Source organism: Molothrus aeneus, chromosome 2 (genome assembly GCF_037042795.1).
Source record: "Molothrus aeneus isolate 106 chromosome 2, BPBGC_Maene_1.0, whole genome shotgun sequence".
Classification (NCBI taxonomy): Eukaryota; Metazoa; Chordata; class Aves; order Passeriformes; family Icteridae; genus Molothrus; species Molothrus aeneus.
The window spans coordinates 56451443-56475650 of NC_089647.1; the positions used below are offsets into that span (position 1 = coordinate 56451443).

Here is a 24208-nt window from a genome sequence, read left to right on the forward strand (position 1 = left end):
ACCAGAATTACTCTCTTAGCAGAACTCTATTCCTTGATCTAAAAGTGAAGTATGGTGAAGTATCTAATTTTAGAACTGTTTTCATGTGGCTAAAACCAGATGCATGTTTATCAGGCAGGACAAAGGTTTTAATCTTTATTCTCCCCTCCACTTTCCAGTAACAACAGGGAAAGCAGTAAGCATTTCCTTCATGTGATGTGGCTGCTCAGCCATGCACCCTTCCCAGTCACTTAGTGGTTATAGCTGCTCCTGAGTAAAACATTCTCTTTTCTTTTTTGAAAAGTCACTAAGCTATTTTTGTTCAAGTTTTCAAAAGAAGCGTTCTGCCTGCAGCAGAAATCCAGCATGAAAAATTTCTGCCCAAATTATTAAAGAATGGTGGAGTAACAAACTACTGAAAACAGATGGAGTTTGGCATAAGAAATTACAGATGCCATCACTCATGGCCTTTATACTCTCTAATCATTTATACCGTAACACATATTCAAATGTGCACTGCCACTCAGCAGAGTTCTCACTTCTCTTACCTTCTGTGTTCCTAAAAAAAACCAAAAAAAAAAAAACCAACAGACTTTCTGGCTGTAAGAAATGTACTTCCAAGTAGCTAGAGGCTATTGTGTCAACCTTCCACTAAGCAATCAGGTGGCAAGAACCTCCTTACCTCAATGTCATTATTTCTTACAAAAATCAGTAATGACTTTATCCTTACTCACTGTTTTAGTTCAGTGTAACAGTGCAGACACAGCACAGAAAAACTCAGAGATGGAGGGGCCGGAACAGATATCAAGAAAGCTAATGGAGTAGATTTTAATAGAGTGGGTTTTAATTTCTTGAAGGAAGTTGCCATACAAACAGATAGCAAAAATCTTTCAATCCTTTACAAGAAAGGTAGTAATCATACATTCTGGTGTGGGAAATCTATCATTAACACCATTTGCAGAACGAATTATAGCACTGACTCTTGCTTGTATTATAAGAGTGCAGAGGAAAGAGGTGGATATTCTAACAACCATTGGATACAGATAAAGACATAATGAATGAAAGTCTCTTTAGCAAGAACTAGGATGTCACATTCACATTCTCTGGAAAAATCCCTTTGCCCAGGATTTTTCCCCTGGGAGGCTGAGAAGCCTCAGAGAAAAGGGAAACAATTATTATCTCATTTGATTCTCCTGTGTTTTGCTCGCCTGGAATGTGTTTGGAGGTTGTTTACCACAGGTGACTGTTTCATTGGTTTCTGGTGCTAGTTATTTTCACTCATTGGCCAATCAGTGCCAAGCTGTGTCAGGACTCTGGAGAGAGTCACGAGTTTTCATTATTATCTTTTTAGCCTTCTGTAAGTATCCTTTCTGTATTCTTTAGTATAGTATAGTTTACCATTTCTTAATATTATATAGTATCATAAAATAATAAATTAGCCTTCTGAGAACATGGAGTCAGATTCATCATTCCTTCTTTCATCTGGGGGATCCCAGCAAATTCAATACTAGGAGATAAGACACTTTACATTAGAACCTTCATATATTATTGGTGGATCCATTTATTTTTTTATATCAACTTGCATTAAACAAGGGGACAAATTTAGGATTCAAGTCAACAAAGAAACAGCTGTGCATTTCTATTTGATTTATATTGTTACAAATCAATGTCATACAAGAGAAGCACCTTCTGGTATATCAAAGACTCACTGTAGTGATTTAGAGTGGCTCCATGGAAATAATAGTTATATTTGTTCAAAATTGATACACAACAAGTCTGGTTCTCTCTACATCTACTATTTAAGGCAGCTACAGCTAATTTGGGAGAACAACTCTAAATTTTAATCCAAGGAAACTAATTTTGCCTGACTGAAAAGAAATTATACAGAAGTATCCTCTTGATCTCAGGAAAATTAATGGTAAGGAAGGCCTGCATCCACCAATGGCTTGACTTTCACTGTTAGTATCACCAAATGGAATCCACATCCCTAGGGAATTGTATGAATTCTAAGAGACTTCTCTTTTTTGTTTCTTCACATTTTCTGGACATAGTTTCAAAAGAGTTTAATGTTAGACCTACCCTCTAGACAAAGCTTTAACAGTAAATGAAGAGTGACTTACTCCTATTACTGTAGTCCAGCCAGACCATTTCAGTAAAATTCAGGCCTGAGTGCATTCAGTGGGAGATTTGCTATGAAGTTCAGATGAAGCTAGGATTTCATCTCAGCTTCTCTCTTCTGGTGTAGGAGAACTGACTGCAACTAGGCAGAGATGATGCATTGTTCTTTACAGTCTGCACCTGTGCCTAATTTAGTCTTGCAGCTAGAGCTACACAGCAAAGTACTTGACAGCTACTAGAGAGAATAGTCTGGAAACTGTTAACTCAGAGGGATGCTTTTAGAGCTCTCACTCTTTGGAGTAAGTTCTTTTCTGTCTAATCAAAGGCAAAGTATTTTTGTTAAGAAACTTGACATTCCAAATAAGAGTGCTGTTAAGTCAGGGAATGAAAATATGAAATTGCTGTTTGTTACCAGTGCTGTAAATCTTGCCGAAAGCCTTCACAAACACACCAGATGCAGACTGCTAAATCCTTCCAATTCATGACAGCACCGAGCCACTGAGGGAATCACGCTTTCCACAGAGAGGATTGAGCAAGTACCAGATATGTAAAGCCTGCATGCATCAGTTATGATTAGCAAGTGATGCCATACTCAAGCAATAATTTCATATTGTACGGCCAGATAAAAATTTCACACCTAATACAAGAAAAAGCTTGATTCTATGCATTCATACTATTACATTAAATTTTGAGTGCTGTCAGGACTGAGTGTATAACCTAAAAACAGTGCAGCACTCAAGTTGTGCATCTGTTTGTGTATACATGTATACATGCAACAAAATTACCATATCCATAATTATGCACAGAGATAACAATGTTTCCATTATATCTTTCACAGCAACAGTTTCAAAATCAGTAAGTATAGTTTTCTCTTGCTACAGATGGAAAGTTGGAGGCTGAACTTCAGGCTGAATTTGAAGTTTTGGAAAAGTTGATTAATTCAGAATTTTAAGACAATGCTTTAAAAAGCAAAACATTTTATAGATACATGACTCAGAAAGGGCTGAAATTTAAAGCATTTAGCTTGACAGGTGCATCTACATAAACACACACAGAGGTAAAAGGAGGCTTTGTACATTCACAGTGTGAAATTACTGTGAAAACACTGTGAATCTGTACAAAACTGAAATGTCTTCTTATTTTCAGCATAGGACAAAACCTTTTCAGCATTCAGGTGTTGCATTTAATCACTTGCGTATCTGTTGCTATTTATTCTTTTTTATATAGCTATGACAAAGAGGAAAAATGCAGTCTTCTAATTTAATATCCCAGATTGCTAAGATATATTCATAAACCATTCCATTGTTAGTTTGCCTTACTGGCCTTCTAGTCTGTTCCAACAGACCTTCTTGTTTTTTAGCCTATCTTTAGCCTCCAGCATTTGTGATCTTCAGCTTACAAGAAATTAGGGCAATATCCATAAAAGGATGTTTCAATTTAGTTTATCCTGCCTTAGACCCAGAAAACAGGTTCACAGACCTATATTAGGTACTAAGAATAAATTTTACCTAACCAATACCCTAGCCAACAGGAAATGCTGAAGAGGTGAAATTTCACTCTTGTAAGTGTTTAATGCACCTAACATTGAGCTGCAGAAACATCTAGGACAAGACCAACATTCCTAGTTCCTAATATCTTATGGGGGCTTAGAAGTCTAGGTTGTCTATGTTTAAACTGATGCTTAGCTCCCACTTTAATGACTTTCCTTTGGGATAATTATTCGGTGCTAGAAACATGCAGGAAATGGGAGGTTTTGCTCCTGAGAGCAAAATCCTCCTGGCTGAGAGAGCTAAAACCTCAAGTACAGGTGATAAAGGCGGTAGCTTCACTCTGGCTTCTACTTCCACAAAGGTCCCTCGCCGTCTTTCTACCGGTGCTGAGAAACCAAGTCTCAACTGGATTTTCCTTGGAATTAGGCTTAGTTATCGTGAAAGCTTCAGCCTTCCACAAATTATTCTAAAAGTAATTCCTGAGCTTTCACTTAAATCCAGGAGTATTACCTTTAGCTGGAATAAGTCATTTTTGAAGTCTATTTCTGCAACGTGACCTTTTACAAAAATCTCACATCTAAGCCAAACGTCACTCCGGAGTAACTCAAATTCCTCCTGAAGTACGAAATGCCTGGATCCGAGACCGCAGGCGAGGGGAAGCACTGGAGCAGGAGGGTCAGGAGACACCAGAGGTAGAAAACCTTCGGCGCATGAATCTACCTCGGCCGCCGCTGCCTCTCCGGGCTGTTTCAAGCCTTCCCACCTGCGGAGTTCAGCCCCCTCGTATAAAAAGAAACCATTCTGTTCCCGCACCCTCCTGAGGGGCCGCCCTGGGCTGTGGGGCCATGGCCCCGCTCCGGCAGCTCCCGCACCCGGCGGCACCGGCCCGCCCGGCCCCAGTTTCCGGCGGGACCTTGTGCGGCTGCGCTTCCCTTCCCCCGCGCTCGGCCGGGCCGCGGCGGTCCCGGTCTCGGTGCCCGGGCTGTGCCCGTGTCCCCGCGGTCTCCATGCCGTCGCGGGTGCTGTGCCTGGGCGGCGCGGCCGGCGGTCCCGCTGCGCGCAGGGTCCGCCTGCTCCTGCGGCAGGTGGTGGGCGGCGGCGCGGCCGCGGCGCGGTGCGGCCGCTCCGAGGTCAGGGCGCTGCACAGCTCAGGTAACCCACCCCGGCCCCGGTGTCTCGGCCCCGCTGCTCCCCCGGCTGCCTCTGCTCTGGCCAAGGCCCCGGCGCTGCCACCGCGCCCTGGGGAGGCCGGCAGGCAGGTTCCACTCCGGGCTGCGGGCTTGTCCTTGTCAAGGCTGCGCTGCCGCCCCCGTGTCTCATGTTCGTGAGTGTGGGGGCTCCGGAGAAGGGCAAGGGAGCTGGCGAAAGGTCCGGAGCGCAGGTCTCATGAGTGCGCTGGGGTTGTTTAGCCTGGAGAAATGGAGGCTTAGGGGGGACCTTATCTCTCTCTCTCTACAACTCCCTGAAAAGAGGATGTAGCTAGGTGGGGGTCGGTCTCTTCTCCCAAGTAACAACTGACAGGATAAGAGAGCATAGCTTCGAGCTGCACCAAGGGTGATTTAGGTTGGACTTTAGGAAGGTTTTCTTCTCACGAGATGTGATTAAGTGTTGTAGTGGACTTCCCAGGGACGTGCTGGAGTAACCATCCCTGGAGGTGTTTAAGGAACATGCACTCGGTGCCATGGTCTGGTTGGCATGGTGGTCTGGTCATAGGTTGGACTCGATGATGTCAGAGGTCTTTTCCAGCCTGGCATGAGGGGAAAGGGCAGAGCTCAGTCACAGGCTTGCAGGGACGCTTACTGTGGCTCGTGATAGCTCCTGGTCCAAGTGCTTCGGCCGCAGTGAGGCAAGGGGCAGCCCTGCTCTGCAGAGCGTCTGTCACATCTCGCCGTGCTCTCTGCTCCTGCATCTCGCCGTGCTCTCTGTTCCCTGCATGGCACCACTTCCTCTTCCCGCTGGGGCAGAGCCGCAGGGTTCATGTCGGGACTGCCAAGGCTGCTGCGTGTCTGAGTGTGCCAGCAGCATATGGTAATGAGATAGAGGGTTGACTTTGAGCCTGCAGTGACCTGAACTGCCCTGAAATACCCTCTGGTGACCTTTGAGACAGGTGATGGGCCTGTGCAGAATAGAAGCAGTGTCTGGAAAGGGTGACATATGCCAGTGGTAAGTGACACTTCTCAGGATGAATGCCAAAAGCAACAAAGCTCCTAAGTACAGAGTTAGTGATCAGTAGTGATCTGCAAGTAGTTCTGATGGGGGAGTACTTGCTCAAGCTCTTAATTACACCCCTTTAATCCCATTTCTTTACATTTTAATATTTTAAAATCTGTTTATTAGTTAGCCAGTTCATTTCTTTGTTTAGTTTCTGAAAAGTTACTCAAGAAGGTAGTCTTTGAGGGATGGATAGCTGTAAAATTCCTTCAAGAATTTGTGCATAGATAATACTTTGTTTGTGAAAAGTACAAGAAAGACTAGAGTTATTTCCTATCAAACAAATTAACATGAAAGAAAACAAGTTAATAATGAAGTGAGTCAAGTAGAACAAACACCTGAACAAGGTAGCTCAGCACTTTTTTGCCCTTAGTTGGGATGAGTAACCTTAAGAAGAAAAAGAAATTTAGCAGTGTAAAATGGTAGTAAATGCAGCTGTCATTGCATCACTTTCATAAATTTCATCACTTTAAATGTTTTGTGGAATGCAACTGAGTTCAACTCAGTGGTATTTGTGAATACACTCTGTATATATGTGAATAGTAGGAGTATCCCCAGTTACAATCAGTGATGGTAGGAGTTTTGCTAGAAAGATTTAAGTCTCAAAGCACTAGAGAATCTTGTAGATAATATTAGGGGTATTTGCCCTCCCAACACCTGAGACATCTCATTCTTTGTAGTGCTTCCCATTTTGTCTGTGAATTTGGATCTGAAGCTGTTTTTATTGAGAATATGAAGCATTTGTATAGGGTTTACCTGTATGACACATTTATAGTATTCTTTTTTTTTTGGTAAGAATTTCACAGTGATAACACATTTTTCATGATCTCAGTTACCTGGTAATCATTACAAAGTTTCACAGCATGTCTCTTAATCACTTCCACTCCAGGGAGCAGTTATCTGTGTCTGTCCCTCCCATGGTTTCTGCTTTATTAGGCCTAAGATATCAGGCTCCTTTATCAGTTCCATTGTACTCTCTGTCTTACTCTCCATATTTGGGACCTTGATATTTAGAATGGTGTTTTTTTTCCCTGTTTTATTTTGTGGGTGTTTTTAAAATTAATTTTTAAAATGTTTGTGTGTCCTCTTGCAGACTCTAGCATTTTTTTGAGGATATTGAAGTTACAAAGGATGATCTGAAATTTTTTGTGCCCTATGTGTTTTTGCTATTTCTGTGCAGCTGCTGTAATTACAGTTCTTGTTGTAAGTGGTGTTGAGGTTGCATAAATAAATAAACAAAATGTGTCTTAAAAGGCTGGAAGCTGTTAAGAGTCAACTAAACAGCAAATTGTTGTGTACACAGTAATTTGGATGTGACATCCCTGCCAGGTCAGGGCTGAAATCCCAAACAGGATTTACTGTCTGTCCTGGTACATTCTGAGTGTAAGGGAGGAACTGTTGCCTGATGTTGTGCTGTTACATGAGAAGAAGCCATCCTTCTTAGCTTTTCAGCTCAGTCTTTGCAAAGTGAATGTGGCTTGCTGGTTCACTGGGGGCTAAGGAGCAATGAATCGCTAAAGCTGTCAAATAGTAAAGCTTAAGAGAAGTCTCAAAGTGAAAGAGACTGCAGGACACAAGGGTAATGGGAATGTCCAGGAAGGGTTTGGGGTTGCACTACTTTATTAACAAGGGAAGCAATTTATAGAAGCAAGTGTTGTAGAAGGCTGACTGTCAGAATAATTTTTAGTGTGAGTTTCATGTTTCCTTCTAAAAGACTAAAAAGTATCAAATTTTTGTAGATTGTAGATTTTTGTAGACTTGTGATGAATTACGTTAAATGCACTGTGACCTGAATAAAATGGAGTTCTATGTAACTCAGTTCACATTTAGTTAATTATTTTAATGTAAATGTAATATTAATGTTTTTTAAAAGTTGACTGAATACACAATATTTGAGTTGCTGTAAGGGATTACAGGGAACAAATGCTGAATTTGATGTAAACTGAAGAGCTGGAAAAATAAAAACCATTGCCAATTAGATAGTACAGGCAAAGGAAGGTCTCTTGTGTGCTTTGCTGCTCAGTGTACATAAAATAACTTATGCTTTGTCACTTGTGATTGATCAAAATATGTACTAGCTACATTTGCTGTTTTCTGTAGCACTGCCTGTCCAGGTTCACTTCCTCTACTTTCTTTATGTGAAGTTTTTTGTCAATTCCTGTTCCTAATCAAACTTGTGTTTAAAGCCTAAAAGATCTCAGTAGTACATCCAAGTGTATCTGCTGAGTAAAACACGGTCACTTGTGAAAATTGCATCGCACTTCAGAATCCTTTAATGTTCATCATCGGTGTACAGGATCTAAGAGATTGTGGTAAAGATCTATAATCTGAAAGAGGGCTATGAATTTGACTGTGTGTTTGTAAGTGTTTTGTTTTTTTCCCAGGTTTATCATTGTCAAAAGACTAAAGTTCTGGTTGATGATGGATGTAAATGCTTTCTGGCACATTGCCTTTTCCAATTTTACCTGTGTCGTTATCTTTGTTGAGGTTCACGTGTTGACAGCTTAGAGTGTGTTTCTGACAATATTTTTTTTCACTGGCAAAACCTATTTTTAGAGAGACTTCATTATTTCTTCTTTCTCATGACATTCCTATAATTGTTCCTTGCCTCCGTAGTTGTACTTAGGGGACTGCATTGTGGTGACTGAAATGATTCCAGGGATTTGATTTATGGTGAGCCTTGTGTACAGTTGTTGCGTCAGCACAACTCAGAAGGCAGCAAATGGGGATGGGAATTTTCAAAACCAGTTGTCTGAAAGTTTGCAGAGTTATGCCTGGGTTATTTCAAATTATTCTAACATTTAGAAAAGAAAAGGTTCATGGTAAAAAAATTAGTGTATTTTATTAGACATGCTGATGTAGCTGGAACAAAGGGGTAAAATGTCAGGTCAACTTCTGTAGGGCTTCACTTTTGGTATATAACTGGATGTCAGTAAATAGTTTCTGAGTGTTAATGTTTGTCTGTTGTTTGAAATTTATTTTTTTCTGTTAAACAACAGGCCTGATATGTGTTGATGTGTTCTACAAGTTGTGCCCAGCTTCATGTGTAAGATTGCAGTTGTAGCTGCTTGGCATACTCAGGGACTCAGGATAGTTGTAGGCAATGCCATAGCTAATTTTAAAACTGTTTTGTCAGTTTTGGATAGCTTTTCAGTAAATGTGAAATTTCAAAAACACGTATTTTGATTTTCAGTTGCAGATTCTTTTTGATTGAAATTCATTTTTGAAATTATACTGATGTACTTGTTATCTAAGCTCAGTTAGAGTATATAGTCTGGTTTTTCTCCACTGAGAAAAATGTACTTCAGAAACCTTTGTGCAGTTTGAAAACATTCGGAGCTAATTTTTCACAAAAGTAGCATTGGCTACAGAAGATCTGAAAGGGAGGCCTGGTGATGCAGTGGGCATCTGTTACTGTGTGACTAAGAGGAGCTGGTGGGTATCACTTTCTACAGACAGCTAGCAGTAACCTCCCACTCATGAGCTTTTGTGCTCACGGGGGATTTCAGCCATGCAGACATCAGCTAGGAGGGCAATCTAGCATTGTGTGTGCACTAGTGGTACTTCCTAGGCTGTGTTGGTAAAAATTTTGTAACTCAGATGCCAGGGTTAGGGTTATCTCTTCACTTTGCCTGCTGCTTTCAAGTAGGGAAGAGCTGTGACCGGTTTGGTAACAGGTGGCAGCCTGGATCTCAGTGACTGGAACGTGACTGAGTTGCACATCTGGAGAAGGGCTGGGAAGGTGAGCAGCAGAATTAGGATCTTGGACTTGACGACTGAAAGCTTTCACTTATTCAGGAGATTGGTAGGTAGAAGAATCCTTTGGATAACAACCATGAAGATGGAAGGTGCACAGGAGAGCTTGAAAATTTTTAAATTTGGCAGTTTGGAAATGAACCATTCAGCAGTAGCAGAAGGTCTTTTTGGCCAAGCAGGGAACTTCTAAAAGACCTAAAACACAAAAGGGGAACATACAAAAGTACAAGTAAGGACAGACAGCAGGAGTGTAAAAGTGCAATTTGGTATGAAGGGACAAAATCCCCTCCCATCTTGCCAGAGTGCAGACATTTAGTCCAGAAGGACCCTGATGAACATGAGAACTGGGACAACAGAAACCTCAGACAGTTTAAGTATGAAGATCTGCTAGTGGACTAAAGTGTTTCTGGGAAAGGACTGGCTGAGTACAGCTTTGGTGAAAAGGCTGTGGGGTTGTAGTGGTGTCTGGTTGAATGCAGCAGGGGAAGAGATTGGCTAGGGTGGCTGTGGAACATCTGTCCTTGAAGGTTTTGTGATTCAGTCAGACAGAGCCACTGCTCATCAGCTCTCATCTTGGCAGTAAACTGATGTTGAGGTTGAAGATGACCAGTGTTTCTGCACTGTTTCTGATATTTGATGAAATGAGCAGCTTAACACCTCTCTCACATGGTAAGGGTATTAAGAAGGTATGTTCTGGAATTTATCAAGTCTGTGTAAGATCGTCATGGTAGTAAACATGTAAAACTGACTTTTTGCCTCATAAGACTTTTGTAATTGAGCAATATCAGACTCCCTACTTTCAGGGTATTAGCCCAAACAAATAATAGCTTTTGCTAAGTAAAGATTGTATGCTTCCTTCATGGCTGGATCATAGAATCATAGAACATGCTGAGTTGGAAAGGACCTTCAAGGTTCATTGACTCCAACTCCTGGCCCTGTGCAGGACACCCCAAGAGACAGGACACACACCATGTGCCTGAGAGTGTTGTCCAAATGCTTCTTGAGCTCTGTCAATCTTGGTGCTATGACCATTTCCCTGGCAAGCCTGTTCCAGGATTCAACCACCCTCTGGGTGAAAAGCCTTTTCCTAATATGTAGCCTAAATCTCCCTGACACAGCTTCAGGCTATTTCCCCAAGTCTTATCACTGGTCACCAGAGAGCAGAGATCAATGTCAGATAAGATTTCACATTCACTTTGTTGATCTTTTACTAATGCAGAAAAATGAGTAAAAATGTTACTTTTCTTGAGTAAATACCAAGATTTTGGTTTCATGATACCTTGGACTGTAACCAGTAAAGACACTCATTAGCCACCCCAAAATAAACTATTGAAAAATCTAATGTTAGCTTCAAACCTGAAAATTTAAAAAATAGAAGGTCTAAAAAGAACATTGAGTAGAGATTGAGTAATATTCAAATTTTATGTTTGGAGCAGTTGTATTGGTTTTTTAGAGGGAAAGATTTCCTTTTGCCCATAAAAATACAGACCTTTAGTGGATTTTTTTGCTTAGTTCAGATAGGTTTTGTTGTATAAACATTTCATCTATTTCAGTCAGCAGCAGCTGTCAGACTGCAGCATCCTGTTGACAGGAGCTGAGCTCCACCTCAATTATGTGTGAAGGCACTGGTGGTCAAGGAGCAAACTTAAACCTTGTGAGTGCAGGGAATAGGTTTCTGTCCGTCATATTCATGTCTTTGAGAGGTTTCCAATACTGATATGAGGTGCAGAATAGGTAACAGTGTTGCTCAGTGAGTGTAATGTTTGCAGCCATAAAGATGGCCAATAAGAGCTGCTATGAAAGTTACAGGTTAGTTACTGGGCTGCAGTTTTTTCCCTCCTCTGAATAGTGTATTTGGCAAAGTTAAGGAAAAAGAATAAACCTGGGAAGTATCATTTCTGTTTCTTCAAAATAAGTCAGCTCTTCAAGGATTAGTAAGAGCTGACACTCTTGTCTGTTTCTTCATGGAAGTGTGCTGGATAAATACTAGTTCAAAGCATAATTTTTTCCCCTCCTTCACATTAGAATGAAATTAAGACCTAGAAATATATATTTGAATATGATAGAGATTTCAGACTTTCCTTTAACAGGTATGGTTTTATCACATTAAAATTATTATTAGCAGAGCTTAGCACCTTCACAGTTTTAATATGTTCTTGCTGTTGCAGGCTCTTGAAACCAGATGGATGGTCTGTGTACAAGTGAATGTGCAATATACTAAGGAGAGTGTGTTTATCTCACCTATTTTCAGGACTAAAGAGGCCAGAAGGCAATAAATTCATCAACCTAAAAACATAATGTTCCTGAAGCTTCATTGTAGTGTCTTACAGAAACACAGATAATACAAATATGATTTACACATGAGATTGGAACTGTTTGTGTTGTATACTTAAAAACCCAAATACATGTATAGATCTCTTCAGGTTGTTTTCTTTTACAGTAGGATTTCTTAATTTCTTTATTTTAAAATAGCCTTTTCAAATGTATTAATTTTATTCTTTTTTTATTCATGTGGTTTTTTACCAGAAAAATGGCAAGCAGAATAAAACATCTTTCTACTTTCTAAGTTCTTAATATGTAATTCTTGATGTGTAGTCTGACAAGTGTTGCTGTAAATAATTTAAACAGCAGTGGCTTTTTCTTTTCAGCATAGAGGAAAAAATAGTAGGATTAGGGAATAGTCTCTTCTTGGGAGGTGGAGAGGTGAGGAGGGATAGTTGGTGTGGTACTTACTAGCTGTTAAGATCAGTCAAACCTGCCAAGTGCGTAGTGAGACTGCATGTTCAGGAAGCCTTCTCACTGAGATTGTAACATCACATCATCGACTGTGTGTCAGAACAAAGGTCCATCAAACCCACTGTTCCATATTGGCCAGCAGTGAGTAGGAGATGCTGGGGGAGAACAAAAGCACAGGGTGTTCATGGAGGGGTGCCCTGCCAAAGTGCCTTCCCAGCCTCCGGCTGCCTCCTCGGGGGCTTGGAGCTGGAGGTGCTGCCTTTCTATTCAGACTGAGTGGAAGAAATAGGCCTGCTTGTCTGAAGAGCTCTTCTCAGTTACTGTGAAAAACAGATACAGACAATAATATTGCTTCTGTCTAAAAGGTAGCTCTAAAGAAGAGAGTGTATCTTTCAGTGCTCTGCAATTACTGGGTACCTATATGTCCATGTATGCGTTTCTGTATCGCCAGAGGTGGAATTCACACCTGTCTTTTACAGATGCAGTAGAAAGAGCTCATTGCATGTATTAGGGCAGTTTTCAGTCCTATATCTTCTTTTTTTTTTTTTTTTCCAGAGAGTCTCTTCAGGATTGTGTCACTGGTTTCAGTCTTTATGTGCTGCCAATTTTTTACCCCTGTTGCATAGGCTCTCAGAAGACCTCCTGTGTCTGTATCCTGTCTGCCCCATGTATGGGATGTCCACTGTACCTTTTGGGGTCTGGCCAATGTGGCTCTTGTTTTGTTTCAGCAGCCATGTTTCTTTGTGTATATTATGCACTGCTTATATCCCACTGTTTTCCCCAAAGACTGTGGTATCTAAGGTTACTGTTTTCTCTGTGGGAGACAAGAAAGCAGGAGCACATCTTCACTGCTTGCCCAAGCAAGCCTGATACAGCCTACAAAGTCTCCATCGCAAAATCCTGTGGATATAGCTCTTGTCCACAATAGTGTGGGAGAAGCTTGTGGAATGGGTTGGAGTATATGTGGGCAGTTCCATAATTTGCCATGTAGTCAAACAATTTGGGATACATGTGCTCAAATTATGGGTTTTGCTGATTTAACATCACCATTTAACCAAGCAGGCTATTATCAGTTCCTTGCCAGCTGGTGAAACACTAGAAAGAGCCTGTCCAGAATGACATCTCTGTTCAAAGGGTTTGGAAATGCAGTGGAAATGGAGTAACCAAACATGAATTTTTAAACAACTATAGAAGAAACAAATTGAGATGGGAAAATAGCCCAGGTGGAAGTGCATGATAAGATTAGTGGGCTAATCCTCCCTGTGCTCGTTTAGCTAGGAAAATGGACTTTGCTGTCTTGGTTTATTATTGCTTAGGTTCTATTAAACACTGCTAATATTTTTGCTTTTTGGACAGATGAAAGCTGGAGGCAACATTTGTCTCCAGGCAGCAACAAACAATTAAAAGCTGAATACCCTGTGTGCTCAGCTCTCACCACATCTTACATATAGTTCTCTCCCAGTCCATTTTTCATGAAAGGGTCCATTTTTTGTAGGGTCCATTGATGTCTGGAATACTTGTGGGATTTTTGAACATGGTTAGATGTGTTGATCAAGAGTTAGCATGATATGGACTGACATAAATACCACCAGAAATTATGCATTTTTCATTTTTCACCTAGACAACACTTGGTTTTTGATTTGTTTGAATTTTTTTTTAAGGGAATGTAGGAAATCAACGAAGGCTTTTCAGTACCGTGCTAATGAACTAGGTAATTGAAATTCTATCCTGTAGATAATATTATCATCCTCATGTATTGAAAAAGTTTGACATCTTGTTGTTTTGGCATTTTGGCCCTACTGGGTTTTGGAAGACTGTGTATGCATGTGACTGTTGAGCTGAGGTGATTTTAGCTAGGAGCTAATTAATCACACACTCTTGTCTCATTGAATGTTGGCTGGGGAATTCTGAGAAAATAAACTGTCACTAATTTCTTAGGAATATGTAAGGGAACCTGCTCTTTTTAAAAGGTTATTGTTCCAGGCTGAGCTAATGAGAAAGATGTCAACTTTTGCAGGAAGCAGTGGGCTCTTAGGGTGTTTTCATCAACATGGAGGTATTTTCATAGAACCATACATGAATAGAATATACTGAGCTGGAAGGAACCCACAATGATCATCAGCTCCTGGCCCTGTGCAGGAATTTGCTCCAAGAATCCTCATCATGTGCTTAAGAGCATTATCCAAACACTTCCTGAGTTCTGTCAGGCTGTGACCACATCCCTGGGGAGCCTGTTGCAGTGCCCAGTCATACTTTTGGTTGAAGAGCCTTCTCCTAAATCTCCCAACACAGCTTCATGCCTCCCTAGTCACCAGAGAGAAGAGATCAGTTGTTGACCCTGCCCTTCCCCTCATGAGGAAGCTGCAGACCGCAGTGAGGTCTCCTCTCAGTCTCCTCTTCTCCAGGCTGAGCAAGCCATGTGACCTCAGCCACTTTTCATATGGCTTCCCCTCATACCATCACCATGGGTAGCCCAGGTTAAAAAGGTGTGATGGCAAAAACGTGGTGCCCTGCTATGATCCCTATTAGCTGTTTCCCAGTGAGAAGGGGCAAGCTTGGAACTGCAGTAGAAGAAAGGGAAAGGGAGATGATGCTTTGTCAGTAAAATAGTTTTTCTTACTTTAAAACTCAAAGAAATGGGCAAAATACTGGGATAGCCAAAGACTAGATTTTAGTCCCTGCACTTCTTGTGTCTATTTTTCAGTGACTTTAATTTATGTAAGAGTTCCAGAGTCAGGACCAGGGCTCTAAACTATTGCAGGACTTTCTTTTGGACCGTCTTTCAATGCTTCAGGCTGGAGAGGGCACAGTACTCTTTGGTGCATTTGAAACGAAAATTCAGCAAGGGCCAGAAAAGGAACTCTAGGCAGCTGCCTGATTCTTAGCTTAGCCCAGCTCTGTTTGGAACCATGCCACTTCTGTTGCACAATCAAAGAAGTGTGCTTAGTTCTAGTATGATGAGTGGGAACTGCTTGGTTCTGCTTGCCCTGAGAACCAGGGATGGATCCTTGTCTGCTTTTTATATGGCAGTACTGGGTCCCACTTTCTGGCAAACTGTTGGAGCGCTGTACTGCTCCAACTGTATTGTTGCATGAAACTTACTATATTGTATTTCATAAAATGTGGGAACAATCACCAGCTTACTACCTTTTGCCAGTATTTTAGGGAAGAATGGAGGACTGATTGATTAGACTCCAGAAGCAATGTAAAGACGGATGTGCAGGCATGTATGTCAGGCTGTAAACCCCAGTCTCTGAATTCTAGTCAAGCCCTTCAATTTAGCAGGAAGTCAGCTATAAGCCTTTCTTCACTGCTTCCTGTTTGTTACTGTAGGTGATTCTACTCTGGCTGTTACAAATCTAGTCATTTCCCATGAATTGTGTGAGCCATGTCAGAACCTGGGAGTTCTCAGTCCTGTGAGGTGAGCAGTAACATCTGGGTATCCTGGAAGAGTACTGCATTTGAGTGTAAAACTAGAGTCATGGCTGACTGAAAGGAGCACTACTGCATGTGTGGGAGGAGTTTTACTTGCCTCTTTTAATTTGGGCAAGCTACTTCTCCAGTATCTCCCTTTCTGGTTCCAGCATTGGTCTTCCAAACTGCTTGGCTTCTTTCATGGTGCTGGTGATAGGCAACTGTAGAGTGGGTCCTCCTGGACAGAATAGGACAAGGGGGCAGGTCTACAAGAGGATTGGGTCCCTGTTTAATTAAGCTCTGTACTTTCTGCATCTTACTTCTGAGAAAAGCATAAACATATGAGACAGTTCCAAAATTTGGCCTCAGTTCATGGAAAGGAGATGTAATCAGTGTTGTGGCAAAACTATACCCCTGTGCAGCAGTCTTACTTCAGCAATCCTCTTCATTGTCACACATGCACTACAGTGCAGTGGAGGTGGTGTTATCTTTAGCAACAGTAATAGGAAAAATGCCATTTTGCTGGAGTCATCTTATTTTCATGGTCTTAATACTTGTAAACTCATTTGTGGGACCCAAACTGTTGAAAGGAAATAAACTTTGGTGTTCTTACTAGTCCAAGCCTCATTTTCCTGGGTTTTGGGCATTGTGCTGTTTTTCAATGTGACTACTGCTGTGTTGGTGCTTGCCCATTTCTGTACTGCAAACTAGATTTCACTTTTGATTTCCATGAGAAAGTGCACAGGGCATGCCCTGCAATTTAATTCAAGCCTGTGGTTGCAGAAAGATAGATAAGACAGGCAGGTCCTAGTGAAGAGACCATTAAGTAAAATGGCCAGATGCTTTAGGTTTGTTGAAACCCAGAGCAAGAAGTGCTTGAGACCACTCAAACTTTGGAAAGGTGCCAGGTTCTGCAGCCATATAGTCAGGGAGTACAGGAAGGGCCCACTGGCATGAATATGTCACTTTGTACCTCTAACAGATACTGTTCCAGGCTGCTTGAAAACTCAGGAAAATCATCATCCCTACAAGTGTTTGTCAGTGATAGCTCTCCAGGCAAACATGCTAAAGTTTTGATTTCAGTAAGTCAACAGTGGTAGCTGGAATTGTGTTCTACACCGGGCTTGATTTCCATAGCTCCCAACAGCTTAAGGTTCTAAGAGCAGCAATAAAAGGCAAAAAATAGGAAAAGGTACTATTAATTAAATGTAAATTGTGCAGGTAGCTGATGTACTGAAAAGCAGCAGAGCCTAATTAGTAACAACAAACACATTGGAGGCTGCTTTGTGAAAGCCTAGTCAGCCTCACCACAGCAGGCCTATGATTTAAATTTTAAGGACATGAAATATTTAAAAGTATCTAAGTATGTAAGAACTAAAAGACTTCTTTTCTTTATTTTAGGTGATACTGTCACTATTGGAGATGTGTCTTTTAAACTCAAAACACCGAAGAACCCAGAACTTGTTCCACAGAACTACAGTAAGGATCTGCTTTCCTTTTGAAGGACTTTCAAGGCTTTATTAAAAAAATTTCTATTCACTCAGTCACTTCCCTGACTTTATTGAAATTATCTAAGGAATATGTTTTGAAGAAGCATGCAGTTTAGGGGAGGCTGTCTTTGCTTAGTTCATTACTTTATCTCTGGTTCAGCTGGTTGTACAGGAATCTTAACTTTGAATATAACTTATCCCATTGGTCAATGGGACAGTAAGAGAATCATTTGTGTATGTTTAATTTTTTTTGTTAAAAAAGGTTCTTATCCAGGAATTACTTCTAAACATAATCTCAAGTTGTATGTTCATTAAACTGTGGCCATTTAGAATTACCATTCAATTGTGATATGATTATACATCCTAGCAGTTTGCACATGTATGGGGTTTTTTTGCTGTGATATTTAGTATTCCCAGGTTATCACATAATTGTTGTCAGCAAACATACAGGTCTTTGTGATCCATCAAGTTAATGAGAAGTCAGTTGCATAGTCATGAAAACGCTGTCAAATGGAAAATATGCAGACAACTATGCACATTAACAACGTGCACACATGTACCTAAAATTGATTCACACTATCTTTTGATACCTTATTACAGACATCACTGGTTTGCAGCCATTCTTATTTCCTGGCTGTTCACAGAGAATACATGCTTCTTGAGCTTTTCCTTTTGCACCATGGATCACGAGTGAATCACGTTTGCCTTGTGGCTTTTCTCAGTAACAGGCCAGATATTTCCTGAAGATCCAAAATGATCACTTGCCATTTGTTCAGAACTTTCACATTTAGGCTGCTGGATATCCAGAATGCAAGTTAAAAAACATCCACTAACAACTGATTTTTCTACTTAGATAAATTTGCAGACCAAAACCAAGCACGTGTGGCATTCTAAAAGGGTATGCAAGTCTTATACAACTGTTTACACAGAGACAAGCACTGAGAACTCCTAATGACTGTCATTGCACAGTTCTACAGGTGGAAAGTGGGTGTAATCATTGACTTCAAGTGAATTTGCTTTCCAGGATTGTGTTTAAATTCATTACATGGCATTTTTGAATCAAGAAAACACTGATCTTTTTGTTTGTTTTGTTTATTTTTCAGAAGGATGGCATTGATAATATCAACAATAGCCTTGCCACTGCACAGCTGGCAATATAAAAAGTTTATATTGTTTTCTTAGGTAATAGTGCTGCAGTTCATCAGACAGGCTTTAGGTGGTCCTGCTTGAGCAGGAAGGTTGGACAAGCTGACATCAAGAGGTCCCTTACAACCTCAACTATTCTGTGTTTCTGTGATTCCTGATTTTGTAATAACTGGGATAGTAGACTCTTAATATCGACATGTTTAGATAATTGTTTCTTACCTCTATTTTGTCACACAACATTTTGTCTGAAATATTTTCCCTTGGAAAGGTGTAGCAGAAATACAGAAACATAGAACAGTTTTGGTTGAAGGTTACCTTTAAAGGTCATTTAGTCCAAATCACACTGCAAAGAGCAGGGACATCTTCAGCTAGATCAAGTTGTTGAGGGGGCAATACTAAGGAGAAGATTTTATTTGCTTTGACTTTTTAACTGGTGTGAAATCTGCCAGTAGTCTGATGGGCCAGATCACTGATCTGCGTCTGGACTGTGGGCTGATGAAGTCTCATAACTCAGTAGGCATCACACTGTCACTTTCCTACCAGGTGATCTACGGTACCGGAAATTTCCAGTGCCCTGTGCCAGCCCTTGTTACAGGGTGGCCTATGAGGAAAGGGTTTCTGTTTTAGACTGTAATGACACGTCCCATTCCTCGTGAGTTCCCTGGGATTGCAGCCAAACAGTTGAGAAATGTTGCACAGTGTTACTACTTTTTACAACTCCTTAAATAATAGATTTTTGCTTTTCAGTGTTTATTTTGTATGCCTCTTCTCTCATTTTGCATCAAGGACATCAGTTGTCTATGCTAATCCATTTTCCTTATTTATAATTTTGGTAGATTAATTTGCTTTCTCATTTTCTGTGCTGTACCAAATGTGTTAATTATAACAATGCTTTACCAATGCATTTCACTATTAGAATTTAACAATGCTTTTTCACTATTACACATTTTGTTCAACCTGCACTTTTCATCAAGTTAAATGTTAGCTCTAAGTTACTCTAACATCTCTTTCAGTTCTTTGGACTGAGAAGGTAAGAGAATTATGAGAGCATTTGGTAGAATCAAAGGAGAGATTTTTCTATTTAATGACTATAAGAAAAAGTGGTTGAAAACTGATACTGAAAAAGTTATTAAGCATGGAACTGTACAGAATAATGAGATCTTAGCTAAAATCTGATACCATGTAAGAATGTTGTTGTTACTAACATAAGTCTGACACCAAGTAACAGTAACACTTATTAGAACATATGTATTATTAGTAGTTTCTCTCTTTTTAAAAAAAAATTAATAATTGTGACTGAAAGGAGCCTGTGTCATGCTTGGGGTACTGTTGTTACTTAGTAGTCATGTACTGTAAGTAGGCTTACTTAAGGTACAAAATTTTGCTTGTAAACCTAAGTATCAAATGAGTTAAAATTAAGTAAGTTGGAATACTAAGGTATTTCATAGCAGAAAATCTATTTCAAATACTTTGGTGCGTTTTCTTTGTATATTTAAACTTAGGAATTTTTTTAACCCTTAGTGTTTAAGTTCTTTGGTTATTTTACTATGGAGAACAAAGATATATTCCTGCAGTGGAGTTAAGTAGATTGTATTGACTTCATGTTGATTATCATCTTGTGAGATATTTAGAGAGTGTATGTGCATTACTTAATAGATTCTTTTCTTCTTTTATGAGTACTTCTCTTTTTGCTGTATGAATGACTGCTGCAGATACAAGTTGTTTTGGTATAAATCAAATGGAATTGCATGTTTATACTAATTTACAAACTAAAACATCACATATTTTGAAAATTTCTTTTAGTAGTTAATATTAAATTAAGAATGTACTTACATGATTTCTTTTAAACTAAGACTAGAAATAATTAGATCATTTGCTTAAGTGGGAAATATCCCTAAGAAGGTCTCTGCCATTGTAATGTTTGTAGTGGAGTAAGAACTAGGAGAAAGGAATTGAAGCAATTGCAGTTCATTTACTAGTATTGCATATGATATTGTTTTCTAGCTCATCATTTGTGCGAAGTACAATGTTTCTGCTTTTGTTCTTCTGCCAGATAAAAGCCTTGTTAAAATGTGGTGATTTTGAACGTGCATATCTATAATTTGCAGCAAATTTTAGGTGTATTATAACATATGCTAAACTCAGCATTGTTTTCTAGGCTCAAAAATAGCCTTAAAAATCTGAAAAAATCATAATGCAGTAAAGAATGTAAATGTATTAAGTACCTACAAAAGTTTACATTTGTTATTTTGTCACATAATTGATACCAAAATATTTCTTTGTGGTACCAAATTAGACTGATTTTTAGCTTTTTTATTGCACTGTATTACATTTTGCAGAAATGGATAGGGTAGGTATTGCTGCTTGCCCTATGTTTCCATGTCTTTGCTTTTCAGGTTTTTTCCTAGGTCCCTAGCAAGTTCTCTATGAAATGCTCCATTTTTTGTGTTAATGTGAAATATTAATTTGTTTTGCTGTTGTTGGCAAATTGCTTTTTCTTGGAAGGTGATAATTAAAGGTACATAAAATCTGAGTTCTTTTTGTAAGTGACAAGTAAAAATGAGTCATGCACAGGGGAATTTTATTAATGGGATTTCTGTCATAACTGTGTCTGACACGTTCTAGAAAGAGGGCACTTATTTTTGTGCTGCTTGTTCTTTTATCAGTAAAAATAAGCCCTACATTTTAAAAGTCTCACCATGTCTGAAAGCAAGATTGCAAGATTGTTTCTTTAATTATATTTTGGAGAAACTTTGTATGACTTTCTGTGATAGTTTAGATCTAAAATTGAATTGCAAGAATGCAGTCTTTTTTTTTTTAGGGAGGTGGTTCATGGCAGTGTACTGCTTTCCTTAATGATTTCTGGAAATGTTATGAAAATGACAACGTACTTGACATTTTAGCTATTTATTAATCTTGACAAAATTATTCCCAACAAAGCTGTTCCAGGACGTTTTGTTCAATGATGTCAAATCCTCGTTAGAGCAGGAAAAGGGATGTTCTTCTGCAACAGAGCTTTGCTGCTCTGTGAAGGTGCAAGTGCATTCAAGTGAGTTTACATGCAACTGCATTGAATTGTGGAAGATTAATTTCAGTGTCATTTTTGCCCAGATGTCCTCAATTTGAGCACCCCCCCAGTGTGTGATCAGAAGTGATATGGGTGTATACAAGGGATTAAGTTATTAATTTAGTTAGGGCTTTTTTTTTTCAGTTGAAATATATGAAACAGTAATTATTGTGAGGAATTCAAGCAGAATGTTTGTGTGTGTAATAATCTCTGTCCTCACAGGATCATATGTGCCACATATTGAAGCTGGGACTGATGTATGTTCAGTTTTTAAGTAGGCTCAGCTTTTCACTGGAATGTGTGCTCGTTCTTTTTTGTGTTAACTTTACATCTGAGTGTCAGAGTGTAACACTTTCTAGAGACCGGTTGTATTGCAGGATGACTGTAATTTCATGCTAACAAACACTTCATTCATTACATTTCTTCATTCCTAGCCTCAGGGAAGGTATCTGCTGTCAGAGATGATGATGATTTCAACAGTTTGAGTTTTCATGTAGGCTTCCAGCTGTTCTGCTGTTTGGGTGTCACAACCCCATCCAGAATCTGAAATAGTGGGCTTTTTGTCAGTAGAGCTCTGGATGTTTTACATTATTGTCCCTATTTTGTCTGTACTGAGTGAGGCACAGGCAAACATGGGGACATGGAAACCTATAGAGAAGGTCTAGATGGAGCTCAGGGAGTTGTCTCCACTGTTCCTTGTGCTTCAAAGCTAGGTCAGCTGAATCCGAACCACTCCTGAGAGGTGTTTGTCCTTCTTGTTCTTAAAATGTGCTCATGATGTAGATTTCAGAACTTCTCTGCACACTTTGCTCCAGTAATTAAGGACTCTTTTGTGAAAAAAGCTTGTTGGAATGCTTCATTTAAGTTTATTTGGGCACACTTTTAGTTGCCAGGGGTTTATTCTATCTAGCATAGCCTTGATGTAGAGAAATTTTTTTCTTCATGGTGGTTCTGTCTTGCATATTGGAAAACAGTTATTTCTTTCCTAGACTCAATTCAAATATCTTGTGAAAATTTTTCTTGGTTTTTATCCTAGATTCTCTCATACTTTTTGATGCTGGCCTGAGCTGTTGTGCTCAAAGGCAGACACACTATGACCTTCCAGTTGGAGTCTGAGCTATGGATAACTGCTCTGACTGTGTATTTTTCTGAATAGTACATCCAGCTAGGAATAGTTTCACTTATTCCATGTTTGTGTCACAGGGAGAAATTTAGTCTTCAGAATCCCATTCAGGGTTTCTTCCAGAAAGCTATATGGTTTTTTATGTTTCCTTTATATTATCTTTTAATTTCTACTCAGATGGATAATATGATTTATCTGTGTAGAACTAACACCTTCCTGTGAAGTAATCAACTCAGAGGAATTGATAAATGAGCTTACAGTCTCATTCAAGAACTAACTTCCCCCTTTCTAAGCCCCTGCAAAAACTTGCAACTTGTTTCCTTAGCACCGCAAGACCAAAAATTTTTGGAATGAAGAGTGTTCCCATGAAAAATTTATGAGGAAAAATAGTATTCCAGTGAAAACTGTCTGTGATGTAACCACATTATGAGACTGAAAACTCTTTGGGTTCTATGCATCAGCATTAAATGGGAAGAGCAGCAATGTTTTATTTGTTAAATGGCAGCAGCTGAAAGCACACCACATAGCAGTGCCTCCCTCTCTACCTTGGCCATGCTGCCTCCTTCACCCTGTCCTGGCCAACTCACTCTTTTTCCTCATTGTCCCCCAGGCTGAACAAGCTGTGAAGTAAGTCTCAGTGAGCTCATTTTAAAAGAAAAATAAAAATTCCCTTTTTGAAAGGTATTTATGTTTTTAGACAAAGACCTCCTTCCTTGTCCCTTCTCCCTTAGCTATGTTTTACAGGTACTGCTCCCTGTGTTGGATGTATTGCAGACAGCCATAGACAGCCATGGACAGCCACAGGACCCCTTGGTATTCAGATGGGAGGGACATCTTGTTCCTGTCATTAATTTTTAGCTCTCCTGAAACAAGGAGCCATTTTCAGACTTGGAGCATGCCTTGTAGTGAAAGTTCAGGGTATACAGAAGTCTTTTTTATTCTGCTGAAATTATGTATGTTGATGTTTTCTAAGTTCCTGTTGGTTATTATGAGATCGACCGGAGTCATACAGGAACAGGAGTTCTGCTGTAGTTTGTACCACATCTGGAACAGGTGTTCTTAGATTACCTAACTGTCTGAACAGTGGGAAGAGTTACACATCTCCTTCATTTATGGGATTTCTTCTGTAGGTGGGACGCAAGGACTTGCCAGCAGATAATGTCTGGTATCTCCAACGAATCTTACAGCTTCAGTGAGTGTGCCAAGAATTCAAGTATGAGTGAACTGGAATATTTCTGAGGCTAGCATAGCCATTTCAGTCTTGGCTTTATCAAAAGCTGATTTGTGGATCAAACAAGAGCAGCTGCTGTGTTTGCTTCATAATCTATCTAAAACATTTTCTACTATTCTTTTTTTGGTATTTCTCTGTTCAGCTTCAGCTGCTCACTTTACAGAATGCTTGTGCAGATTCTGCTAGGTGCTGTTCTGCTCATCACTTATTACAAATCAATAGACTGCAATTTCTTTTGCTGTCAGTCCTTGGTACACAGGAATAGCAAATTGTAGCACTACCTACTCTCCTGCATGTGCCAGATGGTGTCTTAGTGAACACACTGCAGAGGCTTGCTATGCACCATCCTGCAGATTAAGAATATAGGGCCTACTATTTAACTGCTGCAAATCAGCAGAGTGGCACTAAACAGATTGTGCAATCCCAGTTTGCATTAGATGCTATCTG

At 39.9% G+C, this 24208-nt stretch overlaps 1 protein-coding gene across 1 annotated transcript in view; it reads left to right on the forward strand.

The window, feature by feature from the left end:
- The first annotated feature begins 4594 nt into the window (after positions 1–4594).
- The window catches only part of VWA8 (von Willebrand factor A domain containing 8), a 183209-nt gene continuing 163595 nt past the window's right edge, over positions 4595–24208 (forward strand). Inside the window, exons 1-2 of the mRNA XM_066545030.1 lie at positions 4595–4739; positions 17106–17183. Coding sequence (XP_066401127.1) covers positions 4595–4739; positions 17106–17183 — 223 coding nt within the window. The remainder of the gene's footprint in view (positions 4740–17105; positions 17184–24208) is intronic.